We start from the raw sequence: 24,807 nt of genomic DNA on the forward strand, positions 1-24,807 counted from the left end.
TAAAAAGACAAATACCCATGTAAAAAATGGGCAAAGGATGTGAATAAACATTTCTCCAAAGAGGATATACAAATGCAAATAAGTACATGAAAAGCAGACACCACTTTGCACTTACCAGGGTGGCTATAATAAAAACACAGGCAGTGACAAGTGTTGGCAAGGATGTAGAGAAAGTGGAAACCTCATTTACTTCCGGTGGGAAAATAGAATACTTCTGGTGGGACTATACAATATACAACAAAGTGCACGCACCTTGCAAAGAGTTGAGGCAGCTCCTCAAAAAGTTAAACTCAAAATTATCATATGACCCAGCAACAGCAAACGCAATCCAATCCAAGGTACATACACCCAAGAGAACTGAAAATGTGTGTCCACACAAGAATGTGTACACGAATGTTCATAGCAATGTTATTTATAACATCCACACAGTTTAAGCAACCTAAATGTCCATCTGATGAGTGGAAATGTGGTAGACCCATACAGCAGATGATTATCCAGCCATAAAAATAATGCAACAACATGAATGAATCTTGAAAACACTATGCTAAATGAAAAAAGCCAGACACAAAAGGACACGTATGGAATGATTCCATTCTATGAAATGTCTCGAAAAGGCGAATCCATAAAGCTACAAAGTGGATGTGTTGTTGCCAGGGCTTTGGGATAAGGAGGAGTGAACAGTGACTGCTAATGGACATGGGGCTTCTTTTTGAGGTGAGGAAATGTTCTGGAATTGGGTGACTGATGCACAACTCTGTGAATATACTAAAAGCTGCTGAATTGTATGCTTCAAAAGTGTGAAATGTATACTTCTTTGTCAAGTACAGGTACCCCTTGCTTTTTAAGTTTGCTTCAGACCACTTGGCTTTCACGGAAGACCTACATTAGTATCTACTTTTGCTAATCAAAAGAAACCTGAAGAGGATTTTTGCTTTGACGAAAAAAGGCAAAAGCAAAAACAGCACTGAGCATGTGTTTGCAGCGAGCACGAGCCCCATAGGGGCAGCGTGAGCAGCACTTCAGGCTCCTTCCCTGGGAACCTCCCTGGGCACCTCAGCAGCATCCCCAGCTGTGAACGGTGTCTGTGAGCCTCTGGGCTTTGTCTCCATTTGTGTCGTGCATCTGTTAGCAAGATGTGTCCTTAGATATTAGAGAAGTCTGTTTGGGTCTGGGAATGCTCAAAAATTTTTCCATACAAATGCATTCTAAGTGCTTTTTCACCGTAGGCCACTTGGGCTTATGGAAGGTGTCACAGGAGTGCTCTGCGTTCCCGTAGCGGGGGACCTGCATACAAAATGGGATGGTCTTCCCCATCGGTCTGTTCACCGCTTCTGAAAGCAAGCTCTGCTTATTTCTAACCTTCATGACCCTGCTCTGGTGACTCCATCTCCTTCCCATCCACCGAGATCATGACAAATCCTCAAGGGTCTTCTCAGGCTCAGAACACTTGGCAGGTTATCGTCCAGTTTCTAGCTTTCTGACACACCTCAGGCTTGCCCCGCTCTGAAGCCCTGCAGCACCACCCTGGGACACCCTACAGTTCTTTGTAGGTTTAATTTCTTGGATAAAAATCACAATAGACATTAATCTTACACACTGGTATAGCTTTTTCATGGTTTTGAAAGCACCTTCATATACATGAACTGATTTTAATCCATATAGCAACCTTTAAATGATTTATAACCTTATTTTATTCTTGAGGAAATTAAAAAGATCAAATGATTTGCTTAAAATCATATAGGTGATAGGTATTTGGACTCAAAAAAGCATTTTTTTTCCTCATTATATTAAGGGACTTATAATTTTGAGACTATAAATCATGTTCTTTATTTTCTGTATCTCCTTCAATACCTACACACTCCTTTATCTGGGCTATGGATACAAGAAGAAACTCAGCACACACTTTTTGAAAATGCATTAAATTAACAGTGCAAACCAATCACGACAGAAGTAGATCTGGAAAACATTCCATAAAGGGTCTGACTTGCAGTAGAAATGGTAGCATTTCTACAACTGGTATTACTTAAGCCAGCCAGCCAGCCAGCTTGGGGATTGCCCCCACTGTATCATGTAACTCATCTGTCTCTATCAAGACTTGTAACTTGGGAGAAGCACCAACTTCAAAGGAAGGTTCATCCTTCATCAACCACGGAAACCTAAGAGTGGTCTGTTATTTCAATGCCGTATGTCCTCCTCTGCAATCGCCAAAACTAAGGCACTTGGAACGAAATACCTCTTGTCCATCTGAAAATGATTTACGAAAAGTGTAAGCATTTTGTATCAAAGTCTACATTACATTGTGGGAGGTTTTTTTTACGTAAAATAAACTAGACCAAAGCAAGGTATTTTAAGAACTGTATCTCTAGTACTCCTTATCAGTCGATTATCCCATTACTCAAGGACAGAGGCACAAAATAGGTATCTTTTAAAAAAATGACAAAAATTTTTAACATGGTTAGAAATACAATCCTATCAATTAGACTCTTAGGGAATTTTATTTCTTGGGAACATGATTTCCAAGAATATAGTTTATTACAGATATGTATTCTTGTCTACAGAGAAAAGAATGGCTTCAGTGGAAGACTGTCCCACTGGAGCTGAGCTGCAGGGCATCTAGCACAGTGCTCTGATGAGGACCACGGCCACCATCTCAACATACACAGCTCCTCCTCTGTGCCAGGCCCTGTTTGAATAAAGTGCTTTAATTATCCAGTTATCACCTCCTATAATCCTCATGACATATTTCTCATAACCAGGGAGGTAGTATTATCATCCCCCTTTTATAGATGGAAATACTGAGACACTGACGAATAGATGACAGAGCCAGAATTTGGATGCTGGCCAGGTCAAACACCGTGTCCCCACAGCACTGTCTCTTAATAATCTACTGCTGCTTTTCTAGGGACCTTTGCTCTAGAAAATACAAAACGTCAGCGTACTGGTTTTTCATGGCTTCACTTTTATTTTCACTTTTTATTTTTAATTAAATTTTTATTGTTATGTTAATCACCATACATTACATCATTAGTTTTTGATGTTACACTAACATTTTAAAAACTTTTTTCAAATGAACTCTTGGGCTGAACCTTAATATATTAATGACATATGAAAGCCGGGTCTCTCTAATTGAGACCTGAAGTGGAATGCCACCTGGTTCAAATCTCCCATCTAAAGATGAAGGAAAAATGGAATTCAGGAAATTACAACAATAGCCACAATACTTTTAGCGGGCCATTTTGTCTTATTTATTCTGCAATCACCTCATTTTATGTTAGTTTACCCACTTCATAAATCCTTTTTGGCTTATGAAACTTAACTAACTTGGTTCTAGTTATACGCTCGTCAGCAGAAAGGCCAGAGCGTTGGACATGAACGAGCTTACTTGAGGCCTCCTGCTTCACCACTCAGCTCTGCTGAGCCGAACGACTCTTCTAGAGTAAATAAGGCTTTTGCCATATTCTGACCAGACTCCTTCAATATCCTTCTCCCCAAGAGCACAGCGAAGCTGCCGCAAGCGATGAATACAGAAAGGCACCGGGAAGGGGGAGATATCGAGCCAAAGAGTTACTCTCTATGGTAGCCATCTACATATAATAACTGGAAATCTTTACCTTCATTTGTCTGTAAGGAGATGTAGTAGAAATCAGTTATTCCTGCTCTTAGAGTGTTTTATATATTTTAAAAGTGAATTACCTATTTTCTGTTCTGTTGCAGTTTTTGCTTCTTCTACAAACCCACGGGCAACAGGATATAAAAGGGCATAAACTTGAGTGTCTGTGCTTTCCACATCTAAAGTTGTTCATGCTGGAATTCCTCCAGCTCTGCCTCGGCCTCTCCCACCCAGCAGGATATTACCCGTGACCTGGGGCTGCCAACTGGAGGTAAAGGCACAGTGCAGGAGGAGGGTCCTCACCCTCAGGCCTCTACCACACTTTTACGCATTTAATGCAGGTGTGCCTGATGTTTGGGGTATTCACAAAACTTTAAAATATAATGCAGTCACCCTGTTAAGACACAAATCAGTAGGATTTAAAAGGCTTCTAGCTTCCTTCAGCTCCCATTTTGCTTTAATATGCTTTTATATTCTGTACTCCAAGATGATGTTTTTATATTGGGGCAAAGTTTCAGCATCGGCTGAGTTGTTTTTTTTTTTTTTTAAGATTTTTTAATTTTTTATTTGACAGCGAGAGTGAGAGAGCACAAGCAGGGGGAGCAGCAGAGGAAAAGGGAGAAGCAGGCTCGGGGGAGCAGCAGAGGGAGAGGGAGAAGTGGGCTCCCTGCTGGGGCTTGATCCCAGGACCCCAGCATCATGACCTGAGCCAAAGGCAGACACCCAACCGTCTGAGCCACCCAGGCGCCCTCAGCTCAGCTGTTCTTGCCACATACTTTTTAATATTTCTGATTCTTGACTTTGCAGGGGCAATTAAAAGTTTTGATTTAAAAAGCCAGACAAGGGACGCCTGGGTGGCTCAGTTGGTTAAGTGTCTGCCTTCTGTTCAGGTCATGATCCCAGGGTCCTGGGATCAAGTCCCGCATTGGGCTCCTTGCTCAGTGGGGGAGGCTGCTTCTCCCTCTGCCTGTCACTCCCCCTGCTTGTGCTCTCTGACAAATAAATAAAAACTTTAATAAATAAATAAATAAATAAAAAGCTAGACAAAGGGCTTAAAGCTAAGGTGATAATGTCAGTAAGAAATGAGCATAATCAGGGGCGCCTGGGTGGCTCAGTCATTAAGCGTCTGCCTTCGGCTCAGGTCATGATCCCGGGGTCCTGGGATCGAGCCCCGCATCGCACTCCCTGCTCGGGGAAATTATTAGAAATTATTGAAGTAAAATAATTTGAAAAATATAGAAACTAAACTGATACTTTCTATTTATCACTGGCATGCCTAATGACAGGCCTGAAGATGCCGCTGTGCTGGCAGTCAGCTGTGAGCACATGGTACCACCGTGCGCACACCCTGGGAGATACAGCTCAGATAATCCCACCGGCTGGCCTTTCGTGCGTGCTTCTACAAGTAACTTACCAAAGAAATTACTATGGACAGCATATTCTGGCTCTTTAAAAAATCTTTACCATAAATGTGGTGTTCTTAACATTTAAATGATAGAATGAGAAAAACGATTATAAATTTACCATTAGAATTTTTGTGGAGGTCCACCTTTATTTAACTATGTTTGTATAGAGCTTTCATTGACAAATTGTTTTCATATGCTTCATTCACCAACATATCCTTGCTAAATTCCAGTTCCCATTAAAGGACTAGAAAATACCAGGCAATAGTCAGAAAAAGGAATAAAACATACAGAATGTACACTTGGTTCCCTTTGTACTACACACACACGCACATGCACATACATGCACGCACACACACATGCACACAGCAGGACTGTACATATATGACTATACATGTGCCATCTGGTCATTGAGCTTCACTGTACTTGAGTCTTATCAATAAAAAACAATCACCTAAGGTAAGAAAGAATTCTAATAAGAACAATATTGTTTTGCTAAAACAAAAGACATAAGAGTAAAGACGTTGAGCTAATTAGTAATTCCCATGGAACTACAGAATGAAGATCAAATCCATCATTTTTACAAGAATAAAACTCTTCAGTTGGACGTATTTACCACACCCTTCTCTGATTTTTATCTCTTAACCTAACTTGTACAATGAAGAGTGGATAATTATAAAAACAAAGATTATAAATATCTTACCATACACTCCTTTGTCTAAAAGTAGTAAAAATTCATCCACAGCATTTCGCATCTCATATTCAGTAAGATCCAACAGTGAAACAACTTTGAAATCTAGTTGTCTTAACAAATTGGTCAATTCATACACATCCACCAAAGGAGCTTTAAGCTTGGGGTGCTCCCAGTAATTCATATTTCCTATCAAAAGAGCAACCTTGTCCTTTGCTGTTAAAAAAAAAAAGAGGGGGGATTTAGAGGAGGATATAAAGATTAAAATAAAACCTATGGAAGTGGTATAATTATAAGACATGCTTTACCATTAAGATCTCATTATTTAATTTCATTTTAGAACTATCACTTTTTATAGACCACTTTATACATTATACTCTCCTGAGGAACACACGTTGGTAACTGATGAAATGGAACGTACTGATGCTTTTGAGAACCAGGCAAAGGATATTTATGAGCAGCATATGAAGCGTAATGGTAACAAATATTAATACTTTTATTCAGTTAGTAAAGAATTTAACAAAGAATATTCAACTAGACTTTTAGAGCAAATTTTAAAAAGCAATGTTAGTAAATTGGGTTCCCATCAAATTAGGTTCTGTTTTGCTGACAGTGGGAAGAGGCTAAAAACAAAAGAAATACCAAAAAGAGGAACAGGACGAATTCTCATCAGAGCAAGTAAGGGGAAAACCAAAGAGGACAGAAAAGCAGGGACTTAACAAGAACTCTATCTGTATTTTTTCAGTTGATGTACTGTCTCCTTTCGGCTTCCTTAAAAAAAAAAATCCTGTTTGGGTGACCTTAGGGATACGTGAAGACCTTTTGTATGAATATCTTAACAGTTTATTTTCTGACCTTAGTGCAGAGAATTTGCTCAAAGATGTAGTCTCGTATGAGGAATTTCTGTTTTTAAGGGGCAAACAAACCCACACCTATGCCTTAGAAAGTACCAGCTAGCTTTACCACACACAGAGCTTGTCCTGAAGTGGCTGCAGGAGGCTGATCTGGGGTGCAGTTAGTGAACGAAGGCCGGAGACGGAAGGAGCCTGTGAGGACCGCCAGTGGCGACGTGCAGCCCAGGTTCTGGTCCAAACCGGGCCCGAGGCGCCAGGGAGCAGCGGACAAGCTGTAACCAGGTCCCCCGGCAGAGCCCAGCCAACTGCCTGAGGAGCCGCACGGGGCAGGATTGGGAGCTGCCGACTGACACAGGTCAGGACTAGGTAACCATCCTCTGTCACTAAACGCTGCTCAGTAGTTCCTTTATAAATTATGAAGACTACTCTCCTGAGATTGACACAGGCATAAATAATCCCATCGCTGACTTGATGTCTGCAATATGGGGTAGAATTTCAGATGTTTCAAATCATTAAATTGATGAAAACTCTTTGGTAAAATGTCTTTTCTGACCACAGAACATTTAGGTCTAGTGTTAAGCCAGGTCTGGAGAAAAACCAGTGCCAGCTCTAGAACGGGGCTCTCTCAGACTGAAAGAAAACCCCACTTTGTGAAAAGCCTCAATCCTTCTGTCATGACATCTTTATTCTACATTCACAGTCTTAGAGGCTTCTTGCAAGTTGCCTATTCCTATGAGCATATGTATTTTATTTTATTTTTAAGATTTTATTTATTCATTTTGAGAGAGAGAGAATGAGAGAGAGAAAGAGAGAGAGAGCAAGAGAGGGGAAGGGTCAGAGGGAGAAGCAGACTCCCCGCCGAGCCGGGAGCCCGATGCGGGACTCGATCCTGGGACTCCAGGATCATGACCTGAGCCAGAGGCAGTCGGTTAACAAACTGAGCCACCCAGGCGCCCAAGTATATGTATTTTAGAAAAAAATGAAATGATACTTAAATTAGAAAATTCAGTAAAAGTCACTTCAAGGCCTACATAAATGATAATTTTTTATTCAAAAGAAAAGGTCAATTATCAAGACTATTTAAAACACAAAGATTCAGACATAAAGTCTACTGAACTGCCCTTCGTTCTAAAAATCATTGAAAAAGTTGAGGACACTCAGGACAGAATTCAATAGGAGGCAGTATAAAACTTAACATTACTTTTTTTTGTTTTTGTTTTAATTTCTTCTTAAATAAACTAGATCCGTGCTCTTACATCAAAGCACCCACTGTCTGGCAAAACTGTTAGCTGGCTAATCCACAGAAAGAAAATTCTCAGTGCATTTTTTTTGAGTCCATCAACCCCATCAGAATTTAGACCCGTCGATACAGTGACAGACTCAGTGCAGTCTACCTCTAAGTGGGGGAAGTAAGACAATGTGTGTGTGGCTTACACGCTACAGCCCAAGTCATGGGTCCCCAAGTTATGCAGGTAGTAAAGTGTTTGTAAATCAGAGTTGTTGTTTTTTTTATGGAATATTATAATTTTTTTTAAGATTTTATTTATTTATTTGACAGAGAGAGACAGCAAGAGAGGGAACACAAGCAGGGGGAGTGGGAGAGGGAGAAGCAGGCTTCCCGCTGAGCAGGGAGCCCGATGTAGGGCTCGATCCCAGGACGTTGTGATCATGACCTGAGCTGAAGGCAGATGCTTAATGACTGAGCCACCCAGGTGCCCCTAATAATTTAATTCTAATATACATCCTAGACTAAGTTTTACTGGCAAAAAACAATTATAAGAAATATAACCAAAAAAAAAAATCACTGGAGTCTAGGGGAAAAAGACCAGTTTTCAAACTAAGCATTTTTTTGCTAATGTCAACTCTTTATTCATGGATTTAGTCATCTATTCAGAAAGAACACGCGGTACAGTTTACAGAAGGCCAGGATTCAACAATTTAAGAACTATGTGGCTCAAAATGTATGTATCAATAGTTGACCCTAGTGCCTTAAAAGAATTTTCCCCAATGACAGTTTTTAACAGCCAATTCCTAAAATGTCTTAGAGCATTTTCTCGAGTGTAATGGTAATAAAGATAATGGGTAAGTAAATCTTACCTTGCCCAATCTACTTGTGAAACAGTTCCTGAGTGAAAGGGGAACTGGGGTGCATTTGGAATAGAGAAGCAGACCGCAGTGGTCAACATAAGAGATGACAAAGACCCATGCCAGGAATTGGTTGTAGAAAGGAAAAGGAAAAGCCAGACTTGAGAGATACGACAGAGAAAGAAGCGTAAAATGCAAAGTTGGGGAGATAAGGGCAAGGAATCAAAGACAATTTCAAAATAACAACTACACAAGCAATTCATGATGGCTTGCAAATGACAAAATAGATGGAAGAAATCTTCTGAAGAAAAACATTTACTGTAAGAGCCACCCACAACTTCTTGAACACAAACCATTTATTGGAAAAAGGAAACAAAAATGCCAGTTGATTAAGCAACAGAATAATAAAACCACTTCAGAAAGCTATTTTAACTACATGATCCTAGGCATCTTCCAAAGCTTAATGCGATGTATTCTTCAAAAACCGGTACAATGTTACTGTATTAATTCCATGTGTAATTATTTGAATAGTGTGTTACTCATCTTACCTCATCTAAAATAAATAATATTCCCAAGTACCCGGAAAAGAACCTGATACAGATTAAGTGCTATTTAGGTATTTGTTAAGTGTAAAAACACTTGGCTATCAAAAATTGAGTATCAGCACCAAATTTGACTAAATATACAGTCCTTGTTGGTCTGCACAAAATCTTTTAATTTCTATGTCCTATAAAGTCAAATCCAAGCCTACCTCTCCAGATGTGGTAGAAGGTGTGGTGACCTCCAAGGAGCCACGCTATCCTTGCCCTCAGGGTACAGACCCGCAAGCCAGCTCCCACCCCGAATCTGGGCTGCCCTGTGATTCTCTCTGAACAACATAATTTGGCGTGACACTTGCCAGTTCTGGGTCTAAACTTAGGAAGTCCAGACGACTCCCACTTTTGAGACCCAGACACCATGTAAAGAAAAAATTTAGCTACATGGCAAGACCACGTGGGGAAGGAGGGGAGGACAGGGAGGGGGAGAGAGTGAAGTAGGCCCAAGGTTGTACAATGGGAAGACAGAGGAGTACAAGACCCTTCTAAGGGGGCAGCCACTATTTAGCACAGCTACCCCTCAAGAGCTGCCACTTTTCAAAAGAACCTAGAAATCTAAATTTTGATATAACACCTGATTAATGACAATTGATTCTGTTAAAAAATACTGTATGGACTCCCCTCCTCATCCCCACCCCCCCAACAAAGGTTACCCAGTTTGTGCCCTTTTCCCTGTGGCCTGTGGTAATCTCATGTATGCTACCACTTGGTCTGAATTTCCATCTCTATGCTGATGATGCTCCTAACTCTACCTGTAATCCTGCCCCCCCCACCCCTCCAGAGCTCCAGATCCATATACACAATTGCCTGCTGTATATCTTCACCTAGATGTGATCAAATACCTCATACAGGTTACGTCTCAAAAGGACAGTCATCTATCCTCTGGATCTTGCCTTCCATTCTGTATTCTCTAACTCAGTGGACTATTACTGCCCACCTAGTGGGACAACCAGGAATCCAAGCAGGCATGGTGATTCCTCTCTACTTTTTATGCCCTATAGCCAAGGTCATGAGAATGGCTTACTGATTCCATCGCCTAAAGGTCTTCAGAGTCTGCTCGGTCTTCTGCATTCGCATTGGTACCATCTTGTTTAGATTCCCATGATTTCTTATCTAGACTACTGCAACCGTCTCCTAATTTTTCTCCTAACCAAAACATTGTCTCCCTCCAGTTTACTTTCTCCACCCCTACAAGGCTGGCCTTTCAGAGAGACAAATCACAGCCCTCTACCAACAAGTTTCCTTCCAATGGCTTGCATGAGAAACGGGGCTCCTCCTGGGCTGGCGTTTTCCGACTTCTCTCCCACCTTCTCTTTGTGATCTAGAGGACTGTGTGTTACTTGCAGTTCCCAAAATACAACATACCGGCTCATTCTCTACAATGGTGTGCTTGCAATTTCATGCTTCCTCTGTCTGGAAGGTCCTTCTAGTCATCTTTTTTTCTTTTTTTAATTTTTAAGTAATCTCTACATCCAAGGTCGGGCTTGAACTCATAACCCTGAGATGAAGAGTTGCATGCTCCACTGACCGAGCCAGCCAGGCGCCCCTCTATTCATTCTTTAAAATATAAAGCTGCTACTGCAACCTCTCTGCTGCTTCCCCGATCTCTAACCTAAGACACAGGATTAATCACTTCTATGTAACATGTGCAAGTTTCTTGTTTACCTAGTTGTTTGTTTGCATGCTGCCAAAACAAAGAAATTGCTCCACAGAAGTTGACTAGGTCCCAGAAACTGAATTCATAATCTTTTTAAGATCCCTGTTCTATAATTTCTTTTACAAATATCCAAAATAAAACATTTGGTCTCAGTGTCATTTAAATATTTATAATGTCAAATTAAAATGTCTTGAATCCCTCTCATGACCACCATAAAAGCATTATAAAGCTGCATTTTGACCAAGCATTTTATTTACTTATTTAAAAAAATATTTTATTTATTGACTTTAGAAAGAGAGAGAAAGCTTGCGAGTGGGGTGCGGACGGGCAGAAGGAGAGGGAGAGAGAGAATCTCATGCAGACTCTTGTGAGATCACGACGTGAGCTGAAAACAAGAGTTGGACGCCCAACTGACTGAGCCACCCATGCGCCCCTATTTTGACCAAGCATTTTATTTACACTTATTAAGCAGGCATGGAGCCCAATGTGGGGCTTGAACTCACGACCCTGAGACTGAGACCTGAGCTAAAATCAAGAGTCAGACACTTAACTGACCAAGCCACCCAGGCACCCCTGGACCAAGCATTTTAAAGCTCTACTCACCCAAAGGCTGATCAGTTGTTTGCTCTTTATTGTCTACAAAAATATAAAAATATAATAAAGATAAGGTGTTATTGTTCATGATACAAACATCTGCAGGGTTAAAGATATATGGAAACAATGAACAATAACATCAGCAGCATCAAAAGACAGAATGTGGTTTCTAACAGCTAACTAATAATTTTAATATTTTCAGATTCTTTTTTTTTTTGAAGATTTTATTTATTTGACAAAGAGAGACACAGCGGGAGACAGAATACAAGCAGGGCGAGTGGGAGAGCGAGAAGCAGGTTTTCCGCTGAGCAGGGAGGCCGATGCAGGGTTCGATCCCAGGACCCTGGGATCATGACCTGAGCTGAAGGCAGACACTTAACGACTGAGCCACACAGGTGCCCCTAATATTCTTGATAAATACACCTTGATGGACAGAGTAGAATCAGGACAGGGGACTGTTTTGGTAATTAATGACCATAGCTGGGGGTAGTAATCTCTAATACGCTAGGGAGAAATGAGTCTGGAAATGGTGGGGGTGGTACTAAGCAGTAGCAGGAATGGTTAGCAGTTACTGAAGGCTTGCCTGGTACTGTTCTATGTGTTTTAAATATAATGGATTTAGATAAGCCTCACCTTGTCTATGAGGTATATACTTCCTCCATAATATAGATAAGGAATCTGAGGCACAGGGAGATTGAGTCATTTGCTCAAAGTAATTGAGCTTGTAAGTTTCACTCCACAGTCCACACTCTTTGCCATCTACATACATAAAATGAAAAAACCTCCCATCCCAAGGACCATGCAGGAAAAGATGCAGGGAAAGATGGGAGTTGAGTCAATAACATGTCTACTATTATAGACAGGGTAACTCTGTTTGCATTCTTAATAATATATGTAACTACTGGAATCTATTAAAAGTTCATTACAAATTTTCTTTTTCAAAAACTCAGTGTTGGGGGCATCTCTTGATTCTTGAGGAATAAGGATATAATGAAAGAGGGGGCCAGGAAAATCTTAGAAGCTTAGTGGTGGTTTCTCGCAAAAGTTTTCCTGAAATAACTTTCACAATGTTCGCTGAACAGCAAGAAGTAAAAGAGGGAAAGAGGATTCTAACGAGACCAAGAGAAACAACTAGCTCCCTCACTGCATGGGTTTGGATGTCTGAAGCACACGTCCCCGTGAGGCCCCTCAGGACGACGGCATGCCGGTAACAGAGGCCTTCCGGTGTGTCTCATTTGCATCTGTGTAACGGGCACAGCCTGATCATCACTTGCAATAATAGAGGTGTATTAGTAAAATATGGGCACGAAACTAAGCAGACTAGTTACGGTGCTAAAAAATAATGAGAAATAACATGTTGAGAAGACAAGGGATCACTGTAAATATTAAATGATGTAATTGACTTCTTAAACTACTAGTGTAAGGTTTTAGTTTCAGATATTTTCACAGGCTCCATCACTGCCTTCCAGGATCTCAGGCCCATGCTGATGTCCCCTATCTTTACGTGGTCTTCAGTATTACTATGCTTTTCACCATAGTTGAGGGTTTCCTTTTAGCTTTAATCAGAAATCTGATAAAAATTGGCGAGAATGATGAATACTTCTGCTGTCAGTCTTACTATTTTTTTAAGATTTTATTTATTCATTTGACAGAGAGAGACACAGCAGCAGAGGAAACACAAGCAGGGGGAGGGGGAGAGGGAGAAGCAGGCTTCCCGTGGAGCAGGGAGCCCGATGCGGGGCTTGATCCCAGGACCCTGGGATCATGACCTGAGCTGAAGGCAGATGCTTAACGACTGAGCCACCCAGGCGCCCCTCTTATTTTTTTTTTTAAGATTTTATTTATTTATTTATTTGAGAGAGAGAGGGAGATAGCAATAGCATGAGTGGGGGGGGAGAGGGAGAGAGAAAAACAGATTCCCTGCTAAGCAGGAAGCCCACCTTGGGGCTCGATCCCAGGACCCCAGGATCATGACCTGTGCCAAAGGTAGATGCTTAACCAACTGAGCCACCGAGGCGTCCCTGCTGTCCATCTCTTAATGGTCCATGACCAACTATTTCTCTATATAACACCAACAATCCTCAATCACACACCTTTTACTTCAAATAAAGACACTCCATTAACTGCCTTTTTATGACACAGAGTTATATGCAATGATAAAAATATACATTGATATTTTGTTTCTGCAGTATACTTATTCTGTAGTCTTATAATCTAGAATATTTTTAATATTTTCACTTGCATGAAATTATCCTTCATGTAAGTACTAATTTCAACCCTGAATTGTATTATTTTAATAACGAAAAAATTTACTAGTACTACAATAGCAGAATATCTAGTTATTATATTCAAGCTAATGTTTTATGTTTATAGTACTCACCAGGATGTCCAAGATTATTTAATTCATCTAAAATGAAATAAGAGAAAATAAGTTTTAAATAATCAAACTGCCAATTTAGTATAAGTAGTAAGACTAATCAGAAAAGCAGGTTTCAAGCTATTAAATCATGTTATAATATTTTATTAGTTTAGAACTTTTCAAATGCCTTCAGGGAGAAGCCATGCAACTACCAAGCACGAAAGAATGCTACTGCTGATATCGTGTAGAACTTTTGAGCTATTGCTACTTTCATTAAATGACAAAAAGCTGAACAGACTCATTCATGATTTGTTCAAAGTTTTAGATATTCTGGCCTTTTGGTACAGAAACAGTCAAGGGATAGGTCTGTGGCCTCTACGGGAAACTATGAAACAATCTCAAATGATTTCTTCTTTTTTAATAAACTTTTAATTTTAGAATAGTTTGAGATTTACAGAACTAATATGAAGACAGTAAAGAACTCTTTCCTGCATACACCCATACCCAGCCTGTTTTAACATCTTATGTTTAGTAAGGTGTATTTGTCACAACTAATGAACCATTAATGTTCTTTTTTCCCCCGGGACCCCATGCAGGACACATTATATTTTCTTATGTCTCCTCAGGCTCTTTGTCGTGACCGTTTCTGAGGCTTTCCCTGTTTCTGATGGCCTTGACAGTTGTGAAGGTTACTGGTAGGGACTTTGTAGAATGTCTCTCACTTTGGATTAGTTGATGTTTTCCTCATGCTTAGACTGGTGGAATGTGTTTTTGGAGGCACAGTGGTTTCAGAATTATTAACCCGTTCTCTCCAGCTAAAGGAGAGATAAAATCATCTAAGCAAATACCCATGACATTATAGCCATCTATTTTTCCTTTACAAATCTTATGAAGATGCAAATTAACATTAACAGTAAATTACAAATGTTATGCTGTTGATAAGATGTCACAGAGGAACTTATTCTTATCTGTGATGTAAAGTCAACGGAAGAGCATCATCAACTAGAGTACAGGGCTCCAGACAATTTCTTTTGCCTCTTGTCTTATAGACTTCATTCATTTCTAGTTACTTAGGTCAGCACCTTGTTCTTCCTTCCCCTCTTCACTGAGGTTGCTGCATACATTTGTAACGCATTTAGATTCTCTGGCGACATTCTGCTTTCCATCCTGGGATTCCCCCTCCCCTGACCTCCTACTAGATGATTTTAAAGACTTGCATAACATGTATTCACCATTACAATGATCATACAGAAGAGTTTCACTGCCCTAAAAAAATCCCCTGAGCTTCACTTATTCAATCCCCACCTTTTGTCCTGACCAAATATCTTTAACAAAATACATAAAGTGAAACAAGTAACATCATGTTTTGCAGGTTAAAAAAAGAGATATGATGTAGGATACTGTTAATGGTATGTGTCAATCCACTAAATATAAAACATCTCAACATTTACACTTTTTTAGAAAGAAAAGTTGGATCTAATTCTCCCATCTGAAATTTCTGAAGTAGTTTTCATACTCGGATCTTCATCTCTAAGTGTGCTGAAAGGCTTACATGAACATTAGAATTTGACAGTGTGTTTGCTACTGTAAAAACTACAGAGATGATCATACAGGTAAAGAAACAGCACAGCAGGTAATTTCCATGCATCACCCTGAAGCCAAACAGCAGGGCTAGTTTATATTTGTTCTTAGAGATATTCAACTTTGGAAAGTTTAAAAATCATGCAATTAGGCAAAAAAGAAGAGAAGGAAGAGGAGTTTGTTAGGATTTCTTCACTTAGCGTCCCTCGTGTAAGGCCTCTATAGACAACAGGATTGGAATCCCCCTTACGCTAGAGAATTCCTGTTCAAAAGTATGCATTAGGACAAAAAACAGTAATTGCAGCATTTCAATGTGATACCACAGAGATACGAAAGACAGAACCCAGGAAACAAAAGATTTAACTTTTTTTGTTTTTTACTTTACCCAGGTAGAGCCCAAGATTATGTAATAGTTTAAAGAAGCAGAAATTGAAAAAATACTTTGCTATTTACAAACCAAATTCTGTAAAACAATGTGATGTACTAAGGGAAGGTAACGAGTATTAAAATTTACTCGTTAGAACTTATGTACAATGCTTTGCATAATTAAAACAAATTTAAAAGCTTATGTTGAAATAGATTTTCCAGTTCTTATAAATTATGGTAAAGATGACAAGGTAGATTAATCTACAGACTTATAGCTTCAAAAAATGGATCTAATTTTATACTGAAATAGAAATATTAGGCATTTGATAAAACATGTGTTTAACAAGAAATCGCCTATCCTGAAACTCTCACAAAAGCCACATTTGCATTTGAACAGCAAATAATCATGGCTAAAAGGATGGCTAAAGTCATTTAAACAATTATTCATGGTAGTAGAGCCAATCATCTTTTTAACGAATTTTATAAAGATAAAAATTAACATTAAGAATTGTAAATGTTTCCTATTCGTAAGATGTACAGAAATGCTATTCTTATATGCAATAGAAAATCAATGGAAAATTAGTTACCTTAATAGTGTGTCAGTTTAACAATGTCCCTGGCAATTTACAAATCCTGAGACTCAGTGAAATTTCTTTCTTATAGCTAGTATTTTTTCCATCACTGCACTCAGCAGGCTAGAGCACTCCACCAATCCCCAGAGGAACCAGCATGCATATGTGGTTTCAAACCAAAGGATTTACACTACCTTCAGTGCACTCCACTGCCTCATCTGTTCTTCCTTGTTCCAGAGAAAACAAATGTGAATATACTGTAATTCATGATCTTAGGAAGGGCAGCCATCAGGTAAACAGAGAAATAAATATCATAGAAATATGTTGGCAAACCAACATATGCATCAACTCTCCTACTGCTGACAACTTAACTATAAATGCATTAAGTTTAAACAGAGCAAACTCCCAGATTACAAACTTTATAATGGGAACGGCTGATTAATGATCACTCTTTCCTTCCTATGTCTGTGATGCCTGGTTTTTAAAAGTGTTTTATTAAAAATCTTTTCCCACTTAAAGTTTTTTTTTATAACTGAAGTTTTTTTTTTTTAAGATTTTATTTATTTATCTTAGAGAGAGAGACAGAAAGAACAAGCAGGGGAGCAGTAAAGGGAGAGGGAGAAGCAGGCTCCCCGCTGAGCCGGAAACCCGATGCGGGGCTCAATCGCAGGAACCCGGGACCATGACCTGAGCCGAAGGCAGATGCTTAACCAATTGAGCCACCCAGGCGCCCCTATAACTAAAGTTTTAAAGAATACTTTTTTTTGCCCCAAATGTTTATGATTGTGAATTTAGTATGTATTCTCTTGAATTTCTATATAAATAACTCTGGATACTCAACACGACATTAAATAGAATGGGGTAAAAAGCAGAATTTCCATTGCTTTAATGTTTCATTTTATGTAACTTCTACCCCACTTACCAGAACACTAAGAGTACTTACCTATGATGATTTCTACCTTCTTGCTATCCTGACTGTCTCGGTCATTATATACATGACACCAGTAGGTTCCCTGATGTTCCAGATCCACATAAGGTACCTATTATCAATATCAGAACACACACACACACATTTCCTTTCAATTTAAATTGGCTTGGAGAGAAACTTATTTTGAATTAGGAAAAAAAACCTGTAACATTTAAGAGGACTTTAGACATTCTTAGATTATTTTCATTTATTAGATTAAATATTAGCAGGCAAATGATACAATGATTCCAATAATGGTGAGTTAGGTGTAGTACTATTTGACATTTTAAAGATTTTATTTTTTATTTATTTATTTTTTAAAAAAGATTTTATTTATTTGACAGAGAGAGACACAGCGAGAGAGGGAACACAAGCAGGGGGAGTGAGAGAGAGAGAAGCAGGCTTCCTGTCGAGCAGGGAGCCCGATGCGGGGCTCGATCCCAGGACCCTGGGACCATGACCTGAGCCGAAGGCAGATGCTTAACGACTGAGCCATCCAGGCGCCCTAAATATTTTATTTTTAAGTAATCTCTACACTCAACATGGGGATCGAACTTACAACCCCATGATGAAGACTTGCCCACACCACCGACTGAGCCAGCCAGGCGCCCGTATCTGACATTTTAGTATCAGCCCTTAGATGTGGGCTAGTGTTATGTTCCAGCATTTCTGTAAATATAAGAATGAGCTAATAACTGAATACATTTCGGCTCAAGTCATTATAACTAATGATTATCATTAAACATTAAAACACCTCAACGAATATGAATTTTAATGTTCGTCTTAATTTTCAATTATACTACTTATTTTATATATCTACACAAAAAAATACACAAATAACCAACTTCTTACCATGTATAGCTTTTTTGTCTCATGTATTAATGGTGATTCATTTTTGAACCACTGGTAGTGAGGAATAGGGCTTCCAACAGCAACACACTGTAAGACCAATGTGCTACCAAGCATCAGCTTTTGGGACCTTGGTTCAACGCAGATTTGCAACTTGGGTTCAGAGATGCCATCCACACTTCCTTAAATTAAAAGAAAAATATCACTAAACATAAATAAAATCCCTAGGTCAGTAAGAAAAAATGTTCCCCCTTTAACTAAAAACAGAAACAAAAAACAACATAAAAAGGTGTTTTCAAGTTATTTTTTATAATCCTTAACAGTACCTCCTAAAACTGTTTCATAAAACTGTGATACTGCTAGAAACACTAAGAGATGTTCTGTGGTTAAAAGGATGCCGTAGACAAGTACGTTCAGAAGATTCTAGGTTAAACAAAGTTAAACAGATTTTTTTATTGCAGGACGTCTCAGAGCTTTAAGTGTTATATGCTTTGTTTATTTAAAAGGGCAAAATAGTTAGAGTGGTTTCCACACGTTTGGCCACAGATTCTTTTTGGTGGGGGCAAATAACTTAACATCTTGAGTGATATTCACATTCAACACAGAAAGTTCTACATTCTCCTGTTTGATTTAAGTTATTAAAAGGAGTTTTAGCATGGAATAAATATGGATGGATGATCACTAGCATTTCTTCCTGAGGCAGACACCAGAAAGCATTATTACTATTATTTTTTTAAAGATAAATTTATTTATTTATTTATTTAAGATTTTATTTATTTATTTGACAGAAAGAGACAGCGAGACAGGGAACACAAGTGAGGGGGTGGGGTGGGGTGGGAGAGGGAGAAGCAGGCTTCCTGCTGAGCAGGGAGCCTGATGCAGGGCTCGATCCCAGGACCCTGGGATCATGACCTGAGCTGAAGGCAGATGCTTAACGACTGAGCCACCCAGGCGCCCCTAAAGATTTATTTATTTTAAAGAGAGAGAGAGAGCATGTGCACGTGTGCACCCATGAGGGGTGGGGGAGGAGGAGGAGAGAGAATCTTAAGCAGACTGCACGCTCAGTATGGAGCCCAACACAGGGCTCAATCTTACGACCCTGAGATCATGACTTGAGCCGAAATCAAGAGTCCAGTGCTTAACTGAGCCACCCAGACGCCCCCAGAAAATGTTACTTATTGAACCCTCATGTGTTGCTCTAAGTCCTCGAGAAAGGAGGACTTGTCATTGTTACCCAATACCAAGTCTCCATCATGAAACTCAGTGTCTCACACATTGCAGGTGATCAGTCTTTGCTGAATGAATAGGATTTAATTTATAAACATATTAAAGTTCATTACACGCATAGAAATATCCTAGAAAGATATAATTTCCTTGTTTAATAATGACTATTTTTAGAGATTATTTATTTAGGTGTAGGAAAAGCTAAATTGAGAAAGAAGAATGGAGACAGGTAACAACAAGTCTGTTTCCCACCTATTCTTTCTGTGGTAAAATGACAAAGAATATAAATCTTGATTGTGAGTGTGAATACAGAAAATAACATCTGATGGCTACTCTTTAGAATAGGTTGATTTTTTAAATCAGTACTAGTTACTGGCCTAAGAAGCTGAATGACAGAGAGGAAAAAAAAAGTCTGATGAAATGCTTTATTGTGGAGAATGATACACTACCTGCCCTTTCACGCCAAAGGCAACTCTAGAGGTCTTATTCTGCAACGTGATTTTTGTCAGCGTAATACAACAGTTTGGGAGAAAGATACAGTGTAGAAAGAAATAGGAGGGACGTTTGCAGAGGCCAGTGGCAGGGCTGGCCTAAGGCATCTATCTGCACGTGCACATGTCTGTGGAGAAGGGACCAAAGCACACGGGATAAAGTCTGACCAACTGGTGATAAGTACGTACATGAGCTTCCGGTCCTGTTTGTGATATTGTGAAATTCAAGTAAACATTCAAAATAAAATAAGGCAATTCCCATCCCAAAATTCAACTTAATTTATCACTTACCCTGGAAGCTTTCTGTTACTTCAGTGACATCACAAACATCCAGCTGTGACCACTGGCTGAATTCAAAGGTGAAATTATTATTAACTCGACAGACATAAAAGCCTGCATCTTTTACATGCACTGTGTTAAAAATAAGTTCTGATGCATTTCCGTTTGGGATCTGTGAAAGAAATCAGTAAGAGACTGTAAATGAATGACTCATCAAAACATGTCTTATAAAAATGTGCCATGCAAAAAAATGTGTTGATTTCTCTGGAGCTTTGAAAAGCATATTTCCCCCCCCCCCCAAGTTCTAAAATATTTTTTACTTAAAAAAACAAACCACATTTTGAATAATTTAAGACTAAAGTCTTAGAAATCCACACTCTTTTACAAATCCATTAACTAGAGAGTTAAGATCTCTTCCACAGATCTTCCAAAAACTAACAGGAAAGTATCTGTTCTGTCATTTAAAACTATTCAAATCATTAGTATTTAAAGAATCTACAATGGCAAATTTATAAATAACAGAAAGTTAGGCCCGACTCTTCATTTCAGTTCTGGCCAAATTAGCTGTGAGTACCTAAGCAAGTTATTTCACCTTGAGACCCCATTTTCTCATCTGCAAAATTCCGTAAAAGGACAGACTCCTGAACAACCACTCTTCTTTCAGGGTCTGGGCAGGGAAGGGCTATGGAAAGCATGTCAGTGATGGGAAGAAATGGCCACCCAAGGGTTTCCCAAGCTCTCCCCCAGGGCTCTGGTCACCACATTAAGGTTTCTTTCACCTTTGCTGCTCTCATCAATTTGTATAGTGCCACCCACTTCTGGCACATTGTCAAGGGGCTTAGTCGAGTGCCCTGTTATATTACATAGTTCCCTTTCAAAAGTATCCCTCTCCAAACCCCAACCAACTGAATTCCACTCTTGCCCCTTCAGAACCTGCACCAGAGCAAGAGCATTCTGCTGAAGATTTGACAACTAGGATGGCAGGCTGCCCTTGGCACCATGTTAATGTACTAAGTCTGCTTTCCTACTAGACTATTAATGCGTATTTTGTGTCTCTTCAAACCTCCTACAATCAATTCTGCTTCTCTCAGCTACTGACTTCAGATAGAAACTCTCCTCTTCCTGCAACCAAAGCTATCTATGTATCTCTTTATAACTGCTCTCTTCTCTCTGTTAAAATGGAAAATGCGTCTTCCTGGCAAAGGCTACTTGGGCTTAGGATCTGTGGGGATCCACTCAGAACCTCAGACTTGGTATGTAGACTAGTTCAAGCTGCAGACATTTGGGATCAACAGGTGCGGAAAGCAGCTTTCTCAGAGACCCCCCCATCTGACTAAAAGTAGACACTTCTGGGAAATGAGGCTACCATAAATTCCTTCTTCAGGGTGGCTTTACCCAGGAAGGAGACCAAAAATAAACCTACTACAAATCCCCTCTCCAGGAGAGTTTTATGGCCATGATGAAGATGGGAAAACCACTTTCACCCACAATGACTAAACATGGTCAAACTTTCTTATCTCCTGTTTATATTCTTCTAGAAACCCCTTTGTATTTCTTAAAGAAACCCATCTGTTCCTCTCATAGAGGCCTTTGTCCCTCTACCTCTCTCCCTACTAAATTAGGTATGTAAGGCTTTAACTTTAACTAGTCATGGAACTACTTCCTTTGTAAGTTCCGATACTAATACACCACTTCTCTTGTCAATCTGTATTTTGTCAGTTAATTCACAGGAACCCAGAGAATGAACATAAGAGAGCAGAGGAAAACATTTTCCTTTCCTGTCAATTCCATCCTCTCTGACCTTGCTCCTGCAATTTTCTCTCTGCTTTACCATCTATTTCTCTTCTATTGTATCACTCTTGAAAGCATACTCTAGTCCTTTGTATCTTAAATAAGTAAAAAACCCCAAACAAGCCGCCCTTGACACGCACCCGCTCCTCTCAGCAGCACTGAAAATGCTAACTACCCCTTTTTTCCTGAAATGCCTTCCCTTTTAGGCTTCATACCATCCTCTGCTGGATTTCCTCCCAGCTCTCTTGCAGGTTCTTAGTCTCTTTACTGGTTTGTCTTCCGTAACATAAACTTTCAAAGACTCTCCAGATATCCAAACTGCCTAGCTGATTCATGTAGATGTCTAATGGGCATTTTGAACTTAATGCATCTAAAACCAAATCCTTGATTTTTCTCCTTAAATCCATTTCTTTCCCAATCTTCAATACCTCAGTATATAACACGTCCCCGGATGCTTCCATAAAAAATCCAGGGGTCATCCTTGATCTCTCTTCCTTTAACCTATCAGGTGTGATCAACTCTCCCTCTAAAATAACCTGACCTGAGCACTCTGTTCCCTCTTCACTGCCCTGCCACTATTTCCAGTCTAGCACAAGCATTAGCTAACTGGTCTTCCCGCTGTTCTCTTGCTTCTCTTTAAGCGGCAGCTTTGTGTTCTAAAAACATAAATCCTATCATGTTACTTCTGCTTAAGACGGTTAGTGGCTTCTCACTTTAGATCACCCTTCTGATTCTCCTCATAGTTCTTAACTCAAAGAATTCTATTTCTTTGCTGTCTCTCCCCACCGGAGCAGGACCCTGTGTGTCAGTGCTTCATCATCACGGCCTTACATCACGGCCTGGCACAAAACAAGTGCTCATCAAGTACTTGTTAAATGAATATCTCTTAAAATAACCCCATGGCCCATAAAGGTAGTCTGACAAACCTCGACCTTGTGAGGGCTTTAAAATCTATTACAACTCTTCTAATCTAAGAAGTACTCCCCACCTCCTACATTTTTACCTTTCTCAAATCAGGGCATATTTTACAAATGATATGCTTAATGTAGCAAGTTTTATCTGTTATTTCTCCCTTTTCAAAAGACATTGACTAAGATAAAAGCAACTTTGCAATTGAGAAAATGTTAAAAATAACTTCAGTTACCATCTCCTGAAAGCCTAGGTACATGAAACACATTGTCTATTAAATTCTTATAACCCTGGATGACAGGAATTCGTATCACAAAAAAAAATGACACTCAGGGTTCCAACACAGCCCTGTCCAGCACCAAAGCCTATATGCAATCTTTTACTACAGTTCAGCGGCTCTACCTTACCTCTGTGTAAGGGATGAGAATAAAAAATCGTGTAACACCACACATTTCTTCTAAGGCACAGGATGATCCCATTAAAGGAAAGATCATGATCTTAGAACGGCTCTTTAACTTAGTTTCAGGTTTGCAAATGTAGACTTAGTACTGAATTTGGATGAAAGCTTAGTTATTTGACTAACAGGTTGAAAAGAGTATGGAGTTTCAAGGTACAATCTAGGAGGGAAGGGGCCTAGGGGAGGTGGAGTGGGAGAAGAGAGGAGCCAACCAAAGCGAGACTCAACATGGGCTAGCCAGACCAGTGGGAAACACTCAGTGGCAGAGTAGCTCAAAGAACTTTTTTTTTTTATATTTTATGTATTTATTTGACAGAGAGAGAGAGAGAGAGAGAGCAGCAGAGTGCAAGCAGGGGGAGCTGTAGAGGGAGAGGGAGAAGCAGACTCTCAGCTGAGCAGGGAGCCCCATGTGGGGCTCGATCCCAGGTCCCTGGGATCATGACCTGAGCCGAAAGCAGACGCTTAACCAACTGAGCCACCCAGGCACCCCTAGCTCAAAGAACTTTTAAGAAAAAAGAATTCCAATATGTAATTTTAAATTATTTACTGGGTGGTGCAGGGATACACCAGACTGAATTTTACTTCAGAATCTACCACAATAGCCTAAATCTTTTGATATAATAGTTATGTGGAACATTTAAAATAATCTTCCATTAGCCTTCTGTGGCACCTTAAAAATCTTTTAATTAAAGATTTTGGTTTCCTTTTTTCAGGTGGTCGGGAAGACAGTGAACATTCATACTGAGTGCACCTACCCAAAGCAGCCAACCATCTTTCAAAATAAGAAGAGGGACCTGCTTGGAGAAACTGGTAAAGAGAAGCTACTACCATACCATAAAAACTTTGGTCTGGGTTTCAAAATGCCCAAGGAGGTCACTGAGTGTCCTATACCGACAAGAAATGCCCCTTTACTGGTAATGTCTCAATCCAAGGGCAGATTCTGTCTAGTGTGGTGATCAAGATGAAGGTACAGAAGACTGTCATCAACCGAGACTTCCTCCACCACATCTGAAAGTACAACCGCCTTGAGAAACACCACAAGAATATGTCCGTACACCTGTCCCCCTGCTTCAGTGATGTCCAGATGGGTAATATTGTCACAGTGAGTGAGTGCTGACTCTTGAGCAAGACTGTGTACTTCAATGTGCTCAAAGTCACACAGGCTGCTGGCCCAAGAAGCAATTCCAGAAGTTCTGAGACTAGAGGGCATACACCGCCAAAGAAAATAAAGTTACTAAAAAAAAAAAGAGAGAGAGAGAGACATTTTGGTTGGAACATAATCTGTAGTTAAGGAATTTTGGATGGGTACATTAGAATGTACTGGTGATATTTACTATTTGTTAATGTTGTTCTAAGTAATAATACTGATTTCCACAATTTTTAGAGTCTAGAGAATTGATTTTATTATTGCTTACCATTTAAAAAAAAATATTTTATTTATTTATTTCAGAGAGTGAACAAGAGGGATAAAG

The 24,807-nt window shown here is 39.6% G+C and overlaps 1 protein-coding gene and 1 pseudogene across 1 annotated transcript in view; one reads left to right on the forward strand and one right to left on the reverse strand.

Annotated features, from left to right (window-relative positions):
• MALT1 (MALT1 paracaspase) overlaps positions 1 to 24,807 on the reverse strand; it is a 59,462-nt gene that overhangs the window by 14,785 nt on the left and 19,870 nt on the right. The window contains exons 4-9 of the mRNA XM_028102874.2: positions 20,191 to 20,350; positions 18,188 to 18,366; positions 17,312 to 17,408; positions 13,871 to 13,897; positions 11,500 to 11,532; positions 5,717 to 5,920 (exon numbers count right to left, since the gene is read on the reverse strand). Of these exons, the coding sequence (XP_027958675.1) occupies positions 5,717 to 5,920; positions 11,500 to 11,532; positions 13,871 to 13,897; positions 17,312 to 17,408; positions 18,188 to 18,366; positions 20,191 to 20,350 (700 nt within the window). The remainder of the gene's footprint in view (positions 1 to 5,716; positions 5,921 to 11,499; positions 11,533 to 13,870; positions 13,898 to 17,311; positions 17,409 to 18,187; positions 18,367 to 20,190; positions 20,351 to 24,807) is intronic.
• LOC114208821 (small ribosomal subunit protein uS17 pseudogene) lies at positions 21,364 to 24,532 on the forward strand (annotated as a pseudogene).

This window comes from Eumetopias jubatus, unplaced genomic scaffold (assembly GCF_037043125.1).
Source record: "Eumetopias jubatus isolate StellerSeaLion01/CBP00866 unplaced genomic scaffold, mEumJub1_p1.0 scaffold_16, whole genome shotgun sequence".
Classification (NCBI taxonomy): domain Eukaryota; kingdom Metazoa; phylum Chordata; class Mammalia; order Carnivora; family Otariidae; genus Eumetopias; species Eumetopias jubatus.